Source organism: Lethenteron reissneri, chromosome 11 (assembly GCF_015708825.2).
Source record: "Lethenteron reissneri isolate LAM-NWPU_2019-01 chromosome 11, ASM1570882v1, whole genome shotgun sequence".
Classification (NCBI taxonomy): Eukaryota; Metazoa; Chordata; class Hyperoartia; order Petromyzontiformes; family Petromyzontidae; genus Lethenteron; species Lethenteron reissneri.
In genome coordinates, this window is record NC_083789.1 from 10466793 (window position 1) to 10486556 (window position 19764).

Below are 19764 nucleotides of genomic sequence, written 5' to 3' on the forward strand. Positions count from 1 at the left end.
CTGGTCGAGGGTGGCCAGGGCAGTGGGTTTTGGGGCGTATCATTTCTGACCCCTTTCTGCCTCTCTCTCTCTCCCCCCTTTTGCTGCCATCTGCCCCGTTTCGCAATACCCAGAGCACTATTGATCACTGTCTAAATCAGATTACTGCGCCGGCGAGCGCATGGCGGGCCAACAGCGAGCGAGGGGGGGGTGCGGCGTGCGCTGGAGACGCGCGATGTCGTTCCCAATTCTCGCCAGCGCCCCCAACACCATTTTTTGCCGCTCACTTCAATGCGAGTCGCCTTTAGTTTTGTTTTTTTCCCGTTCCGCACCCACCCCTCCCCCTGTTTTTTTCTCTTCTTCCCTGCCCCCACCCCCACTCCTCTGCTCCCCGTTCTTTATTTGGTACAGCATTTTTGTATTTTTACCCCAGGACAGGGCCTTGATCTCTGCTTGCTTGTTGCATGAATATTACATTGGGCACTTTGAACATGCTTTGACTGCGCTCATTGATGTGAAGGTCAGGAGTGCAAGGGCACTCTATCTGATACACTGCATTAATTATAAGCCCCGTCCATCCTTCCCCCATTCAGACGCGCCAAAGTTATTTAAAAGTTAAGATTCGAGGATGGTAGTAGTAGTGGTAGTCGTAGTAAAAAAAAAAGGCACTAACCCATGAGCTGCCTGACGGCGTCTCCGCCACGTGGGGTCGAGTTGTCCGGTGTCCCTCGGCAAACCTGCGGCCAACCTGCGCGCTACTTGTAGAGATTTGCTCCCCCCCCTCCCCCCGTTATAGATGGTGCACCGCGACCCCTTGTTTGCGGCGCTGCCGTCGTCAAAAACCCCGCAAATCAAATTGCAACCGTCTGGGTTTGGCCATTGCGCTGCCCCCCCTCCTCCCCCCTCCTCCCTCCCTCCACCAAAGTGCCATACCCGTGCATTCCGCGATATTGAGTATCGGCGGGCGGGGCGTTCGTGCGGATCGCGTGTTATTGCCACTCTGAACACGTGTTGTCGAACGGCGTTGGCAGAGCGCGGGGAGGAGAGCAAACGCGTGAACAGGGGGGGGGGGGGGCACGGGGCGTTGCTCAACCGCCTCTGGGGTGGGGGGGGGCAAAGGGCGCCGTCGGAATTCGCGGAGTCTGTGACGACGTCGAGGAAGAGTCTCGCGACCCCGCAAGAAGGGGGGGGGGGGGAGGAGTCCTGCCCTTGGGGTGTTTGGCCGATTTCCGTTTTGGTTGTGGAAACCTGGCGGGGCGGGGGGGTGCAGGGATATATATTTTATTGGAAATTACGATGGGGCAGGAATGTGCAGATGGGTTCGCAAACCCGCTCTCTGCACCGCCATCTCGTGGCCGTTCTGGGTTTCGTTGTTTAAACCAAGCGGCCGTGTGCCGCTGCCAAGAGCACCCTTGCCATTGAGGCGTGAGCCGCGTGTTACCCAGTCACGACGCGTCGCTGTGCACGTGGATATGCATTGGCTGATGTTGACAGCATTGCAACTGGGTCAACGCTTTTCTGGAAGCTTTGGTTTTGCTGCGTGGCTTGTCGGTTTGCATGCGTGTACCGCCCTTAATCAATCCACTGCTGGATGAAGATATTCCCATCCCATTAAGCTCATCGGGGTTGTTTTACCACACTTCACCCCACACTGGTGAACGTGCGTTGGTTAAGGGACGGTGGCTCGTACCCAGCTGCGATTTCATCCGCCACTGACGCCGCACCTCCGATCAGCACGGTTGGCTACGTACGGTGCGGAAGAAGGTCAACATACATACATACATACATGGTCGTGACTGGGAATTGAACTCTGGCTCGCTGGGTTCGTAGCGGAGTACCCCTGCGTGTCACCCGCTGCGCCCGGTTTGCATGTGCGGTACAGCAAGTAAACCCTCGTGGCTGGTAACAGCTGATGGTTGTTGTTGTTCATCATTCGGGCAACGAATATCGTCTGTCGAAGCCCTCGGTGCGTATGTGTGCGCGCGTCGCCCACACAGACATCGATGCGTTTTGATTCGTGCGTGTTTTCATTTAAACAGATTCACCCTGCAGCCACTGGAGGCCGCTCACATTCGCCACAATCTAAAGTAAAAAAAAATGTTTTCAAGAAAGATCATTGAAACTGGCAACTCTCCCGGAATCGTAAATAAAAAGTATCGAATCACCAGGGTAAGGGGTTGGTGGCGTGGGTAGGGGGGGTGCATCATGATACCTTGAGTGTTCATGGTCTCTCCTCTGTCTGTGAAAGCATTGCTATGAAAACACGGTAAAGGTGCGGCCCTGCAATTGCTTTCTCATTGCTGGCGGAAGGGCCTCCGCTCGAGCGAACTCTGGGGAGGGTTACTTGGCCTACTCTTCCACGTTGGCCAGACGTGAGCGAAAAAGCCACACTTTAGCCCACCGCACGCGGCCAGCCATAGTTGTTTTGCCGTGCCGGGATGGACAGAGGTTGCCGGGAGGGATTTAAGAAACTTTGCCCCACATCGTTTCAACTGCCATGGCCGGAGATGGAATCCAACTGCGGCGACACTTTTTGGCCCAGTTTTGTTGTTGTTGTTGTACTGTACTGCGTGTCGAGATGCGGTCACATTCCGCCGCAACGTAAATCGAAGTTGTATTTATTTATTTCGGCGCTTTATGTGGCCGTGAGTCATAATAAGTTACACATTATCAGCCGGCGGAGACGCGTGGAATGCCTCCGATTTAATTCCATTGTTGCTTTTACTTTTAGCACAGTGGCTTGTGAACACGTTATGAACCCAGCGACCCAAGTTCGATTACCGGCCCAAATTAACAACCAACTGGCACCGACTTGGCTTGTAGAAATATGGCCGAACAAACCCCAATGACTGACATGGCACGGGGAGGGCTGTGTCCGTCCAGCAGTAGATTGACCATGACAGCTATACGTTATGTTTATTCCCTCTTTAATTTAAGACCTATCTCGCCCCTTTATTACGTGAGGATTTAGGATTTCCATGTACAGTGCTCTTGCTTATGTATGTTGAACTTCTTTCTCACCGTACCTAGCCAACCATGCTAATGGAAGGTGTGTGGGGGAAGGACAACAAACTAAACACAAAAAGCAGTTCTAAAAGAAATTATTTTTCAATCGAGATTTAAAAGTGCGTTCCAGACGGCCGCAGAAGCACATCTAAAAGCGCGCGATGCGGTGCCCGTCTTTGTTCGATGGTTATCCAAAAGCCGCTGTCAGGGTGCCCGGAGTTTGCTTAAATGCGTGAGAAACTCAAAGCGCTTTGCGTCGCATCTCATCTCAACCATCGCAATGCCCTGCTGCGGGGGACTTCCAGCGGCAGCTGTCCCTGTGTGGAACAAGGCATTCAAAGTGTCGGCCTTGCAAATTGGCTTTCGTCTGCCAGTCGGGGGTGGGCGTTATTGATATGTATGGGCACCTCGCCTGGTATTACAGGAGGTCGTGGGTTCGATCCTGACCCCGATTCCTGTATATTTGGAGTTTACATGTTCTCCCCTTGGTTACGTGAATTTTTTTTCTCCAGGCCCTCCGGTTTTCCCCTCCACATATAGCATCAACATGCGTTCAGATTATTTGTCTTGCTATAAATTTCCACTCGATAAGCCACTTCATTGGGCTTTTGTTTGTGGCCAGGTAGCTTCAGAAGAAGAGCAAAATAACTCGGTGGACCTTACCTGGTAACGTAAAAATCGTTGATAGTTTTTATACTTTATAATTTCTTTAAAAATATATATATGTACATAATGTTCTTCCCAAGCGAGTAACGTATCGACTGCATCGATCTGCGTGCCGGTGCGTGCCCAGGTGCCGGTGCGCTTCCTGGAGGTGTCCGAGATCACGCTGCGAGAGTTTTTCACGGCCATCACCGCCGGGAAGGACGCCGACCCGTCGTGGAAGAAGGCGATCTACAAGGTGATCTGCAAGATGGACTCGGAGGTCCCTGACGGTTTCCGTCTCTCCGGCTGCTCGCAGGACAGCCTCCTGCAGTGACCTCCGGCGGTGACGCGCCCTCCCCACCAACGCCCCCCCACCCAACACCACCGCCTCCCTCCGCAAGGCTGGGGCAGGAGGGGAAACTCTGTGACGGCTGTGAGTGCAAGCTGCCTGGCTGGCCACGTGCTCTCGAGAGAGGGAGAACAAAACAAGCCCCCCCCCCCCCCCCGCCGGCTTTGTCCAGCCTCGTCACAGAAACCCCGAAACGAACCACGAGAAGTTACTCGGTAAAACACAACAGCGTCGGCGGTGACGGTCGTGTTCAAACGACCACGACGGCGAAAATACATTTTTTGTTCTTCTTGCAGGAATTAAAACTGCGGGACGAGTTTAGAATGGAAACAAACGACAACTATTTAGGGTTCTGCATAGGACGCAAGGGGGGGGGGGGGTGTGCGTCACCCCGCGAAAGATTGGACTCGTGTTTAGCAAAATGGAAGAGAGAGACAGCCGTCTGTGGGTCGAGCCGGTGGCCCCGGTCGGTCACGACGTTGTCGGTACCTTGCCGGCACGTTGGCGGCAACTTGGAGGTACGTTAGCCGGTACATTTTCCGGTACGTTGCCGCACGCTTGCCGGAACGTTGCCACCAACGTTGGCGGTGCGCACACGACCCCAACCCCCTCCCACCCCGAGAGGTAAACGTGGCGGCGGCCTCTTGCGCGCGGTGCCACCGTTGCCAGGCGGGACTTCCGACAAGCGGGAGGCTCCGCTGGAATGCCGTCGGGAGGCGAGGGGCCATCGGTGGCTGTGGCCGTGGCGCGAATGGACTGTTTTTATTTATGTGAAATGACTCAAGTGGGGGTTGGGGGGGGGGGGGGAAAGGCACTGCAAGAGTTTGATTTCTGAAGCTGCAATTGGGGGGATGTGCGGGTTGTTGTTGAAAATATTTTTGTTTCGGGGGGAGGGAGGGGAAAGTGTCCCCCCCCGCCCCCCGCCGTCGTGTGAAGATGAGTCTGCGCAAAGAGGCCTTACCGCAAATGTGCTCCGCGTGCACTCCCAATTTAATTGAATTCGCACGATTTTGTTTTTTCCTTTTTTCGCGTACGGTGAAAAATATCAACGATGATATTAACATGCGCACAACATGCGTCGCAAATTATTATTTGCGACCCTTTAAGCAAATTGAGGGTGCTGCCTGTTTATTATTTACTGAGCAGAATGATAAAAGGTATGACCAAACGGTTAGTCGCGTTCAATTTCAGTGTTCCCCACCACGCGCACAAAGGATTATTATTTGGTGTCTTTCGGTAAAGTCACGTAGATAGAACAATAAAATAATTATTGTTCTATCTCCTGCAGTCACGGAAGCTTTAAGTCAAGTTTGAACAGGCTGTTGGTGCTGTCAGCGAGCACCTATGAAGGACCGGCACGGCCAGCATCACGCCCGACCACCCGTTTTGTCCTCGGTGACAAAAGTTTACACACCGCACCAGGTTCCCGTTTGAGGCCGAGTCGACCTCGGGCAGGCCCAGGACCGGTTCAAATAATCGTCGCTCGTGTTGACTCCCTGAGTGATTCCTGCTCGCGGCCAACACGAGGTTCTCGGTGCAGCCCGCTAACCGCTGTGCGTCCACGCGCGTGTACGCTCACGCACACGAGCGTGAGCGTGAGAGCATGTGTGCGTGTGAGCGTGTGTGCGTGTACGCAGCGCCGTGGACGCGACGAGGATTTAGCGCCGCGCCAACGCGCTTTGTTGCGAGTGCGTCTTCGTCTGAGTCATGAGGCGTCCCCCCCCCCCCGTCTGCGCCTGAGTCAGTGGCCTCAACTTGCCCCCTCCCCCGCAACCCCCCCCTACCTCCGCCCCCCCCCCCGCCTCCTCTGCCCCCCACCACCGCGTCACGGCCACCGACGCCTCCACAGATCAGGAGGCACTCGCCCGCGTCGTCTCTCTTTTGTTGGCGATGATCCACGTCCCTAAAGTCCGCCCCCCACCCGCCCGCAACGCAAAACGCGCGCCGCCACTCCCTCCACTCACTTTTGTCTCGGACCCTTCTGTGGGGGGGGGGGGGGGGGGGCTGCGAGCAAAAATAATGGCAGGGGGAGGGGGAGTTGGATGGTGGGAGGGAGTTGATGGAGGAGACATAGAACTGCCCCCCGCACTGCTGCTACCCCCTCAATCTTCCCTCTCATCCCTCCTGCATCTCCCTCCCTCCCTGCCTCCTCGCTCCCCTCCCGCCACCCCAATCAGGCCACTGCTGCTGCGTCTGTGCGCGTAACGAGCCCGAAAATTAAATTGGAGGCCCTGTTGGTGAAACACGCGGCTGTGTCCCCGCACCGGGGCGCAAGTCCGCACCGTGGCCCGCCGCAAGCAGCAGCGACAGCCGCTCGCGCCTTGCCGCGTTGGCGTTTTGCGGTTGGCGATGTTAAACATTGGCCGTACGGCTCTCCGATCGAACGGGGTGTACGCCCGCCTGTTGTTCGGCACGATGTTTGACGTTTCGACTCTGCGTTCTGAGAGCCATAGAAGCTGACCAGCCCATGGCGTGGAACGTCTGACTTGGTGCCAAACGCCGCGCGGAGCTCTTAGGGGAGCCGGGGCAGCACAACCTCGTTAACCTCGTTAACCTCGTTAACCTCGTTAACCCACGCCGTGGAATTGCTCGTGTTGAATTCTAACAAAGGAATCGCCAAGCAGGGCAGCCGCCCTTCTTGGGGCGTCCTCAGGTTACTCTTCCCGATCGTCGCTGTGGTTGTGCGCGTGTGCGGCACCGTAAATGAATTCCGCGCAACGACAAAAAATAAATGTAAGCCAATTTCGAACGGGAGCTAATGTTTCTCCATTAAGTGAAGAAAAAAAAAATTCGCCTATTTATCAGAGTGCATTGTGCAGCGCGAGTGTGGCCAGTCGCCTAATTGTTGGTGTTGATGTCAAAATCTAAATCACTTGCGGCCGATTATCTTGCCGCCGTCGCCTCCTGCACACAATGCCCTCCCTGGGGTGGTGGGCTCTGTCCATCCCCTCACCCCCCCAACACCCCCCCCCCTTTCTCCTCGGCACCCCCCCCAGCCCTTCCCTCCCATCACCACCACCACTCTCCCAATTCTCCAGGCACCCACCCCATGGGTACGATTTAGCGCGGTGGCGGTGGTGGTGGCAGCCTTGTCTGGCCAGGTGAGGGGTCTGGCCACTTGCCAGTGGGAGGGAGGGGGTGGGGGTGCCCCGGGAGAGAGACGTGAACGCGTGTGGACTTACATTGGATGGGAGTGGGTGGGTTGGAGGGGTGCAGTTGGGGGAATTTGGGTGGCGGCGGTGGTGGCGGTGGTGGCAGGGGGGTGGTGGTGGGCGTTGGGGACGCGGGGACAGATGGGCGAGAGACGCGTAGGGACGGCGTTCCTCCCGAGCATATGCGAAGGATCTCTCGCGCCGCGAGCAAAACCGTTGGACGCCGTGGACGCCCCACCGACTCCCAGGGTCCTTGTCGCTGGCTCCAACGACAATCCGTCTGCCCCACAAGCGCCGTTATCATCTTTGTCGTTGTCGTCCTCAGCGGCGGTGACCATGAGCAATCCACTGTTGGATGAAGGCCTCCCCATCAGCCATCTTTTGTGGTCCCGCAGCGTAGCTTGGCAGATTTGTAGACGCCGCACTGGTTTTCAGTTATCTCACGTTTTGTCCTTGCAATCGAGACGCTATGGATGTTACCGGCTTGGCAGGTGCTGGGTTCTCATCACAAAACAATGAACACGAAGCCAGAAGTCATGAGCATCTATTATACGCATCTTCCCATCTCCACCATCGTCCTCGCATAGAAATCCGTAGACCTACACAGCGACCCACGCACGTACATAGACTTACAGAGAGACCCATGCACCTACATAGATTTACAGAGAGACCCATGCACCTACATAGACTTACAAAGAGAACCATACACTTACGTAGACTTAGAGAGATCCATAGACTTTCGTAGACTTACAGAGAGATCCGTAGACTTAAGAGCTTCTTCTAAGCCCGGGGTCCCAATGCTGCATGGAGTCAGCTGGTCAGAATGTCTCCCTCCTTGAGCTTCTATTCTGCACCTCTTCTCCAGTCACACACCGACTTGCCCTCGCATGCTCGCTCCGCTGCATCCTCCCATCTCACCCCCCGGGTCTGTGACTCTTACTGCTGCCCCGTCCCAGTGGTGCCTCTTGCTCCTTCTCGTTTGCAACACTCCTTTGTCCCTTCTGAAACGCGCAATTTTGATCCGTGTCACATCTAAATACAAGCGCGTCTCAAGACGCCGTACAGAATAGTGTCGAAACGGTTTGACAAGCTCTCGTTGCGTGTGGTAACTTGTGGGGAGCGGTGGTGCAGTGGTTAGCGCACCGTTCAACGAAACGGGTGATCCGAGTTCGATTCTTGCTCACAGCCATACGTCAGTGATGTATATCTGAACCGGTCCTGGGCCTCCCCGGAGGTCAACTCGGCCCTAAAAGAAGAGGTACCTTGCACGGAGTGTGCGCGTGTAAACATCAGCATTGGGGAGACAACGACAGGGCGTGGTGCTGGCCATCCAATCCCCACGTCGGCAATAATCGGTGCTCGCTCGCAGAACTTGCCCTAACAGCCCGTTGGAGGCTATATGGGGGATCAATGTCTCTGTTATGTGCCCGTGGGTCGTTCTCTACACACATTCACTATGAGGTGGCTTAAGATCGCCAATTTCCGTTTTTAGAAGCCCCTAATTAGTCTCTCGGAAGACAGAGGTTGCCTTTCGACTGCACTGCAAATCTATCAACCGCTGACGGTCTCCGCTCCCATTATCTCTTCATCAACGGAAAACGTGTTTCGCAAAATTACTTTCAATGACTCAATTTTTTTTAATTCTGAAAATATTTTTAACACCACCAACCCACAAGGCCGACATTCTATGTTTACGCCATACTCGTAAACGGGGGGGGGGGGGCATTCGTGTCGGTATGCGGTATACAAAACGACGGCGACGATAATAAAACGGTGCACGGAAAATATCTCTGCGCACTATATAAATAAATTAAAATATAACATTTTCGAGCAATTACATGACCATCTTTGTGATGGAGCGATGAAATTGACACGTGTGCTGTTACTAACTACGTGGATGGTTAACATCACGGGGATTGTGAGATGGAGATGGCTTTGGGGAGAGAGATCCTTCATCCAGCAGCAGATAGGTCACGGCTGCTAATGATGACGATGAAATCCTATTTTTATTTCTCATGACGGCATTCACCCTGACACGTTACTCACGTGTGCTACTTAAACATTGTTACGATAATTTATTACGTCCCAAAAAAAATCCACATCTCAACCCCTTCTCCCCCTCCCTCACAAAAAACAATTGGGAGACATGTGGACACATCATGCGGTGTTGGCCTGGAGTGCGCGTGCGTCTCTGCGCGTGCGTGCGTGCGCGCGAGAGGTTGTCTGTGTGTCTGCGCGCGCGGGCGTGGGCTGATGGTGCTTGTCAGATTTATTGCTCGTTAAGATGCAGTCTGCCTCTGCGGCAGCTGGGATTGTCGGCTGAGGCTCGAAACCAGCAGCAATACAAGGTCAGGGAAAAGGAAGGACCCCCTTTGGTGAACACGTGGCCCATTTAACGGGACGCCAAAAGCCTTTTCGTTGCTTGTTTCTGACGATAAGCTTAAATAAAAGTTGACGTAGTTGATTGCTTTGGATTTTTTTTACAATACACTGGTCATTCGGTGGGGGGGGGGGGGGGAGAGGTTGGTTGGTGGGGGGGGTTGGCATTTGTTTATCGGTCGCAAACGCCGCTGTTGTTTTCGTGTGCAATTTAAATCGTAGCAAAGTGTGGCAACAACAAAAAAAGCCCTCCTCATCTTTGCGTACTTTAATTTTTTTGGTTTTTTTGGTTTCTCCTTGTTGCTATGGTCGCAAATGGAAAAATAGAAAAAAAAATCCTCTTTGGTATTTATTAATAATATATTGTAGTTACGGTCGCGCAGATTTGCGTCCGTGGTGTAAACCGGCCTCACGCAAAAAAGGGTGACTCGTGTGATGTTTTTTTTCCGTACAGCCCCCCCCCCTCTCTCTCGTCTGCTCCTGATATTTTGACCTAAGTGGTTTTGGTGCCTTCTTCATAGAAATTATTTTAATGGAAATGCTCTAAAGGCATATTACCGTGAACGCCCGGGTGTGGTTAGCTATGCATCACGACAGTATTTTACACGGTTTTGGGGTGGGTGGGCTGTGTGGGCCCGGCCCGACGATATTTCTCTTGCCAATCTTTTACGAACCATTTTTACTTCGCGCGAAGGGAAACTCACGGGGTGGGAAATGTTTTGTAGAGCGATTGATAATTGGGGGGGGGGGGTGGGCTGGCGCGTGATAATGAACGTTTTGTACGCGCACGGATTATTACTATTCTCTTTGTACATCCCTAAAGTAGTGGGGGGGGGGGGCACTTTGTATTGTTGCGATCTGGGGGAGAGGGGGGGTTACAACACCCAGCGACGTGTATCTCTAAGAGTCGCTAAAGAAATTAACTTGAAGGTAAAAGCACCCCCCCATACACAGACACACACACACAGACAACAACGGCTGTCGTTGGGAGTTGTTTCCTCGATCCGGTTTCTTTTACTGCAGAGAAAAAAAAAACAAGATGCTATCGTATTTTTGTTGTTGTTTGTTGTTATTGTAGCTCGAGTGTGTCGTCATTCCGCGCCGGTACGGAAGGAGCTGGTACAAAATATATCCCCAAGTCAACCGGTAACAACGCGAATACAGGCACAGCACTAAAGCCACAGCATCGCTGATCGCCGTTACGTCGCGGCAAAGCGTGGGCGGGCTCTCCCACGCCTTCCAAGACGTCCGGCCATCGTGGAAGAGTAGGCCAACTACCCCTCTGGGGTAGTCGAGCGGCGCTGGGGAATCCCTCTCGTTAGCCGAGGCCCCTTCCGCCAGCAGCAACGTGAGCAAGCGAAACGCAGGGCTGTGCCGTGACCTTCTCTTCTAACGGTGCAAGTCTGAAAAAGGAACCGTGCCGACGCGACGGAAGAAAACAGAACGACAGCTCTTCTGTGGGTTGTTTTTCTTTCCTGTGAGGCCACTGCGATGTTCACGTTTCTTGTTTTCTTGCTCCTCCCGAGCGACGCGTTTTCGCTTTGCCCTCGCAGTATTGTGCCAATGTGATTGTCGCGCGTGCTGGCACCCGGGGTTGTTAGCGCACGGGTCAATTCTTTTCGTCTCTTCCACCGCCGCGCGCTCTGTTGGAGTTGAAAAATCGCGGGGGGGGGGGGGGGGCGGCGTGGGGGTTTCGACGCGAGCCCATGCAGCAATATGCAAGGCGGTCGGAGCGAGCGAGTGAGCGAGCGAGCGTGAGGACGAAACGAGTTCGTCCACACCCCCCCTCTCTCCCTACTGCCGTGTTTCCTGGGTTCGCTACTGTGCAGTGCTCTCGCTGTTGGGTTAATTGGCACGGGTTTTTATTTTATTTTTTACCGAGGCACTATCCCTCGTCTTTGTTTATTCGCAAAGGGCCCAAGGCTGTCGAAGGCGTTCCCGGAGTCTCCGCACCGCTGCTTTCATTCACAAATTGCTCCCCGGATTTTCGTGCAACAACTCCCCCGTTTTTTTGTAAGGATCACCGCAACCTCGTTGTCCGTCTTTGCTCGATCTTTGAATTTTTAGCGGGTGATTATATATGTATTAAAAAAATGTTTGATTTAAGTTAATGCCGTCGCAGCTAATTTAACGCTTATGAATTCTAGTGGGTAGTAGTTCTAGAGGCGTAGAGAATGCAAAGGACCGATTTATTTTATTTTGAAATGTAACCCTCCAAGCGGTAATTTATTTGCCTAATTTATTGTAATTTATTTTGAAGAAAAAAAAAAGAAATCTTCTTAGATCGAACAGAAATTGATTTTATATATAAATATATACGATAATATAAAAGAGATAAGAAAACACGTAGACATGATTGTAGGTTGCCTCTCCCCCTTTGTTGGTATGGTGCTTTTCTCGTGTACAGACGTGTGCTGTCCTTCAACGTCGTGTAGAGTGTGTCAGACTTAGTCCAATACACTCTGTGCCTTTCATCTTCGCTCACCGAATGTACCTGTGGTACCGTATAATATGCAAAGTGTCGCTTAATAAAAAAAATCACTCTTCTAATACACAGCGGTCCGTGGTCGTGGTGGTGGTGGTGGTGTTGGTGGTGGTGCCTGTTGGAGTTCTGCCAACATTTCTGGGGGCCCCAGGGATTCGAGGGGCAAAGTTAAGTAGGAGCATAGTTCACTGCTGTGACCTTGTTGACGGCGGCACTGAATACAAATTTAAAGAGAACATCACCCACTTCTGCCGTAACCAGAGAGACAGCGCGATCTCTTGATCGGTGGGATGGATTAACTTCTGCACGGCTCAACAGAGAGCGAGTGGCTCAACAGAGGCCGGGTGGCTCAGCCGAGACCACATCGCTTAACTGTCACCGAGTGGCTCAGCCGAGATCGGCTGGCTCACCGGATCGCGGGAGACTCAACGGAGACCGGGTGCCTCAGCCGAGACCAAGGGCAAAGACTCTGTCCATGCATTGTCGTGAGTGGTTGAATTAGTATGGTGATTATGTTTTTGAATTATTACGTAACGGACTTTTGACATCCCTGGGACGGCTTAGCAGATTGTTCCCAGGGCATGCGCATGAAAGTGTGCATCTGATTTGCGAGATGCAGTGTGGATGCCCAGATGGGCACACACACACACGCACGCGTTTGCAGTCTGTCATTTTAAATGTGAAAATGATTGCCTTTCATCGAAGACCTAAAGAGTTTTGTCGGTACCACCTGCAGTGCCAAATACTACCAGTGTCCACCATGAGCAGTGTTCACTATGGGCAGTGTTCACCACGAGCAGTGTTCACCATGACCAGCATTCACCACGGTCTGTGTCCACTGGGCAAACATCTTAGCGTATATACCGTCTGGTTCAAAGACACTTCCTACTTTCATATTCTGAGGATGATTTAGATCACGTTAGTTTTTCCCTCCAAATTATATTCTGCATTAAATATATCTCGGTACCCTTCTTTAATGACATTTTTTTTTCTCTCGGAAAGATCTACCACTGCGACCTTGCTATCATACGGAGCTGTGATCTGAAGATAAAAGGTTTCGAGAAAATCATTGTTAGCATTTGTCACCCTGGGTGTTACCGATAAGCCGAGTGTGTCCAATGAATGGTTCAAGGACCAACGTGTAAGGGTACGCGGCTAGAATTGAGTCACCGTGGAATTATAGAATGTTTTGGTGCATGGTGGGGGGGGGGGGCAGACCTTCAATAGCGATTGGAGGAAGGGTGGGGGGGCTACTTGATCCACTTTCTCCTTCCCTCCGCCTCCCTCTATCCTGCCCCCCCCCCCGCCTGCTCCCTCCTCTGCGCTGCCCTCTACACTGACCTGTGGGGCCCGAGTCTTCGCGTTTCTCTCCCATAGCATGGAAAGGCTGCCACCTACTGCCTACCCCATGTAAAACATTTTGTTATTATGACATTTTTGGAGTAAAGCCGTGAGAGAGAATTCATGATGGACGTGCCCTGAAGAAGGTCCGAATGCCCAAACGTCACCACACACATATATGTACAGTATACCCTTTTAAGGCCACGGTGTTATTTACGAATTTGTTGAATGTCGGTATGTCGCTTTTTTGATACTTTGCCGAGAGTCAAATCTTTTACTGGTGGAACCTCCTGGTTACACCAGCCCACAGGGGATTATTGTGTCCGTCCGTCGTGCATCCAAAAATGGGAGGGGTGGGGCTGGGTGGAGAGAGGAGGGTGGGGATGGGCTGGGTGGGGAGGGGCTGGGTGGGGTGTGGCTGGGTGGGGTGGGGCTGGGTGGGGGTGGGAGGGGTGGGGCTTGGTTGGGAGGGGCTGGTCACCCCGTGGTGCCCTTATAAAACTCAACGTTTAACCTACTCACGCCGGCTTGTGCCCGCCCTCACAGTCGGGCATATTTGCGGAATTCACCACGTCGCCGTTGACCCTGCCCATTGACCGAGCAACCCAACGTTCCTACCAGCTCCCTCCGCAGGAATGTGTTATTGAAAGTGCAACTCCTGCCGCTGGTAACTATGGCCGCGTGCCAGCGACTGGCGGCGTCGCGCAAATTCCACTTTCCCATGCCTGTACCCGCCAAGTGAGCTGGATATGAGCTCGTAGGGAGGTCACGGAGGGGGGAGGGGCAAGGGGGGGGGGGGGCTGAAGGTTGCGTGTTATCCATAACAGAGGTGCTTTTTTTGGGTTAGACCGCGTAAGTATATAAATGTGTCGTCAAACCCGCCACCTCCCTACGCAGCCACTTCAGTAAGGCGGTTGTCACGTCAAAAAAAACACGCCAATTCGTTACGAGTACAGCACGCCGGTGTGTTGGAGAGTGTTCGCATGTTTCGTTTTTACGTGACAAACCTTGTCGGGTGGCGGCGGCGGCGGGTTTGACGACACATTTATATTTACACGATCTCACCCAAAAACTCTAGATTTGAAGCTTTCGTGACTGCAAGGATTCATATTCTTAGGTTTTTTCCGGTAAAGTCACGTAGGTAAAAAAATTAAATTAATAAAAGTAAAATAAAAATAAAATAAGAAAAAATCACGACGTTTCGGAGGCAACACAAGCTTCCGTCTTCAGGTGGAACCGTCACAGCACGACAGCTGTATCAAGTGAGAGAAATACCAAGAAAACAGTATTTGTATATATACTGGTTGAGGGTGGGAGGAGCCAAGGTAGGCCCTGAATATTTTTTTTGTGAGGTTCGGTGCGGCTAAAGCACGCCTCTATTATGGGTAACATTGGTCGCGAAGGCCCACGTGTTGCGCGTTATAGTGGGTGCTTTGGAAGCTGCAACTTGACCTCCCTCCGTCATACTCTCATCGTGTCGCTCCACTGCTGGATGAGGGCCCACCCCACAACCGTGGGGTTGGCGAAGGAGGCGTGGGGGGGTGGGGGCACATAATTGATCTTGCTGCACTGCACTCGTTTGACAACGTAGCCCTGCAGAAGCCCACAATAACACCTGTGCCCATGCACGGCGGTGACCCATCCAAGCCCTAATCCAGTCTCGAGCCTGCGTCGCGCTCCGATTAGCACGGCGGGCCACGTGCGCTGCGACATAGGGGACCTGGCCACCTGGGTTCAATTCATGGCCACGCAAAAACAACAACAACAAGCCATCTTCTTGGTTCTTTCGGTAAAGTCACGTAGAATGGAAATAATAAATAATAAAAATAAAACAAAATAAAATAATTCTCACGACGTTTCGTCTTCTCGACAGACCTGTTCTACACCTGAGGACGGCTGCTTGCGTTGTGGCCGAAACGTCGTGATAATTATTTTCTTATGTTTTATTTTTATTATTTTATTATTTCCATTCTACGTGACTTTACCGAAAGAACCAAGAAGATGAATCCCTGCACTCACGAAAGCTTTAAATCGAAACAACAAGCCAAGTAAGCCTATCTGAACCTATCCTGGACCCGCAGGAGGTCGACTCAGCTTTAAATTAATTCCTGCTGCGAGACTGGGGAGACAAAGGTAGCCGGCCGTGGACCTGGACACACCGCCACTTCGTACGATGTACCAATCTTCAAATAAAGTGTTTCCCTCTTTTTGTGTGTTGTGTCACGTCATGTCGGATCTCTCACAGAGCCTTGCAACCAATCATGCTAGAGAACGCCCCGTGGAAGTGGATACCACAGAGCTGCCTCTGAGATCATTCCAAGTGATTTCTCGTGCCACGTAGATTGGGGTCGGGGGGGGGGAGCATTTTAAACATCAGCCTTGGGAGGAGGCAAAGGCAGCTGGAACGTGTCGCTGACCACACCGTTATTAAAACTAAACTATTTAACTATTTTTATTTATACAGGGAAGGCCCACTGAGCTATATAGCTCCCTTTTCAGAAGCCACCTGGCCACAAATTATAGCTCAAATACTCTAAATTATAAATGCACGTCGATTCTAAATGTGGAGGGAAAACTCGAGGACCCGGGGAAAAATCCACGCGACCACGGGGTGAGAGACACGCACACTCCAAATACACAGCAGGCGTCAGGGTTGGGATCGTACTCACGACCTCCTGTATGCTGGGAGAGAGAGTTAACATCTCGCCACCGCGGCGATCCCTCTCATCCGACGTCTTCTGAAATCTCTACTCACCTCCGCCCAAGTCCCCCCTTTCACCAATCCCCTTTTCACTTCTTTCCCCACCCCTGACCGTTTCTTTTTCCCGTCAAATCCTCTTCCTTTTCGAATTCCCTGGTATTAACAACGAGGAGAGAGAGAGAGAGAGAAAAGACATACGAACTCGAAATATATACAGCAGGCGTCAGGGTCGGGATCGAACCTCCACCCCCGATCTCCGACCTCCTGTATACCAGGCGAGGTAGTTAACATCTCGCCACCGTGACAAATAGGTGCTCGCCCAGGGCACACTCGTCCCCTACGGTTTGCAGGGCCAAAGGTGAGGGATCTTTGCCATGGGCGTGAGAGCCAGCGCGCGCGCGCACGTGCGTGTGTGTGTGTGGTGCGTAACCGCGCGCCTTCGTCACACCAACACACAAAACAACGCGCGCGACAAGTCCATCTTCTCATTGCTGACGCCGTTTTATCTCCCCGCCGATCCGAAGAGGATTGGGGGAGGGGGTGGGGCCTTGATCAACTTCGCACCGCGTAGACCACGTGCCCTGACCCAGACGTGGGCCCCCCATGGGGGGCGTCTGCCAAGGGAGAGGGGAAAAGAAGGGGATAGTGACTAACAGTGGTGCGGCGATAGCGATCAACGGCGCTCCTTTGTTTGCCTTGCCCTTGCTCGGCGTGCCGAGGCTGGGGGAGGATGGGGCTCAAGGTCTGTCTGGCAAGCAAGGACCCGGCGGCTGATATAAATAACGGATGGATCGTGTCGGAGTTATCAAGGTGCTGCATCGGTGTGAGCTTATGCACGGAATGAGAGTATTAATTGAGAATAAAAAGCTGTGTTTCTTGTTGTTTCTACTGTCACCGAGAACATGGGAAGATGACGACGTTTCGGCTGGCATTGTTCACAAAATGTTGAGCATTACATCCGAGAGTGATTCTTTATAAAAAAGAAAGTGAGTGAGTGGCCTGGTAGTTTGCGCACCGCACGACGATTCATGGGCCACCTGGGTTCAATTCCTGGCCATGCAACAACAACAAGCCAATCATCACCTCGCCAGTGAACTGAAACACGTTCACCAAGCTCTCAAGATTAATGGATATTCGGACCACACAATCCGTAAAGCTATGACCCCAACCGCTGGGAAAGAAGCATCTGAGGACCCAATCAAAACCATCACCTTGCCATACATAGCAGGGGTCACCAAAATGATTTCCAAAATCTTGAGCAAACACACGATCCAGGCTCAATTTATCACAGTACATAAAATTCGTGATCTGATCCCATCTGTGAAGGATAGTATCCCGTATATACAATACCCTGGCGTCTACAAACTAAGTTGTGTCTGCGGCAGTAGTTACATTGGGGAAACTAAGCGACATGTCTCAGACTGTGTTCGTGAACACAAGGCAGATCCGAAACACGGTAGGACCAACACTTCAGCCGTGGCTGATCATTGTTTAACGCGGTTGGCTCACACAAAATTGATTTCTCTAAGACGAAAGTACTTTGCAAGCCCACTGGCTATCAACAAAGATTCGTTCATGAAGCCATCCACATATACAGACACAGACACAATCTCAACGGAAAGGATGGGTACACACTCAGCAACCATTGGAAGGACATCATCAACCAGTCATAACTGGCTGTGATGTACCCATCCTACCACCTTCCGATGTTAGTTGTGATTTTACCCGTGGCTTCGGCTCTCCGATTGTACATTAACATGCTAATCTTTCACATTGACATGCTAATCTCTCACATTAACATGATAATCTCTCACATTAACATGATAATCTCTCACATTAACATGCTAATCTCTCACATTAACATGATAATCTCTCACATTAACATGCTAATCTCTCACATTAACATGATAATCTCTCACATTAACATGCTAATCTCTCACATTAACACGCTAATCTCTCACATTAACACGCTCATCTCTCACATTAACATGCTCATCTCTCACATGAACATGCTCATCTCTCACATGAACATGCTAATCTCTCACATTAACACGCTCATCTCTCACATTAACATGATAATCTCTCACATTAACACACTAATCTCTCACATTAACACGTCAATCTCTCACATTAACATGCTAATCTCTCACATTAACATGCTAATCTCTCACACTAACACGCTAATCTCTCACATTAACATGCTAATCTCTCACATTAACACGCTAATCTCTCACATTAACATGCTAATCTCTCACATTGACATGCTAATTTCTCACATTAACATGCTCATCTCTCACATTAACATTACTAGCCCCGCCCACGTTATGGCTACACCCATTTTAAACCTTTAGAACAGTCGGCCTCAGTAGCTTTACTCTTTTTTTCCCTCCTGATGACGACCGCTTGTGTTGTGATCGAAACGTCGTGTTTGTTTATTTGAACCTATCTACGTGACCTTTACCGAAAGACCAAAAGGATATCAATTCCTGCAGTCGCGAAAGCTTTAAGTCAAGATCTATCCGAGCCTATATTCTGGACTCGCAGTTGGTAGACCCTTAAATGAATCTCTGCTGTGACACTGGGGGGAGACGAAGAAGTTAGTTACAAGGGGAGGGTTCGACAAAAATCCTTGGTTTCTGGAGTAGGGATTGTGTGGGGAGAATAGAGTGAGATGAGAGCAGAGGCAGTGCAGTGATGGTTGTCTGAACCGGTCCTGCGGTGTGTTAACGTCGCTACGAGGAAGACAAAGGCCGCCGGGCGTGGTGCTGGCCACCCACCCCCTCGCGTGCTCGCTAACAGCACTTGCCCCAACAGTCTGTTACAGGCTACAGGAGGGCGTCGTTCTCTTTGTTATATTTACGAAACGTGGACAATATTTACAGCAACATCTGCGCCGGCTTGAAATATTAAGTATTGGGCTTCAACTACGATCCATCCTGGGTTTAACCACACGAATACTGGATTGTTTGCAGAGCTCAAATATCTTAAAACGTATTCTCACTCTACTCTCTGCACATTCCCATCTCACTCCACGCGCTCTCCTTAGCGCAGCAGCGCTAAAGCACTGCGCCACTGCTCCGCGCACACTACAAAGATCCCCCGTATAGCCTTCACAGACTGGAGGGGCAAGTGCTGTTAGCGAGCACCTATGAAGGCCGGAACGGTACACGAGGGGGTCGGTGGCCAGCACCACGCCCGACCGCCTTTGTCTCCCCAGTGGCGATGTTTACACACCGCACCAGGTTATCATTTGAGGCTGAGTCGACCTAGGGAAGGCCCAGGACCGGTTCAGATTATCGTCACCGATGTTGGCCGTGAGCGGGAATCGAACCCAGTGTGCCGGGTTCGTAGCGCAGCGCGCTAACCACTACACTACCGCCACACAGACACAACAACAACAACCGCAATTCGCCACTAAGTAGCGGTGTTGTCACCACGACGCTTGTGCCAGGTCATGTGCACCTTGAGGCCACGTGAAGTGTCGAAGACACGTACACACAGACACACACGGACACACAGACACACACACGTACACACAGACACACATGGACACACGCGCGCGCAAGGAATCGCGACCCCTTCTGACTCGCACACCCGCGGCGGGGCCCACCTTCTATGTCGACTTGGGGGAGCAACAAGGCGGGTTACCACAGGTCAAGTCCGCTCTTTGCTCCCAAGTAACCGTGCAATTATGACTGTGCGTGCTGTTGCCGCTGCTGCTGATTCT

General features: G+C 51.9%; 1 protein-coding gene across 1 annotated transcript in view; it reads left to right on the forward strand.

The window, feature by feature from the left end:
• The window catches only part of LOC133341429 (prospero homeobox protein 1-like), a 61976-nt gene extending 57216 nt beyond the window's left edge, over positions 1-4760 (forward strand). The window contains exon 5 of the mRNA XM_061550051.1: positions 3779-4760. Coding sequence (XP_061406035.1) covers positions 3779-3964 — 186 coding nt within the window. The 3' untranslated portion in view covers positions 3965-4760. The remainder of the gene's footprint in view (positions 1-3778) is intronic.
• Positions 4761-19764: the final 15004 nt, after the last annotated feature.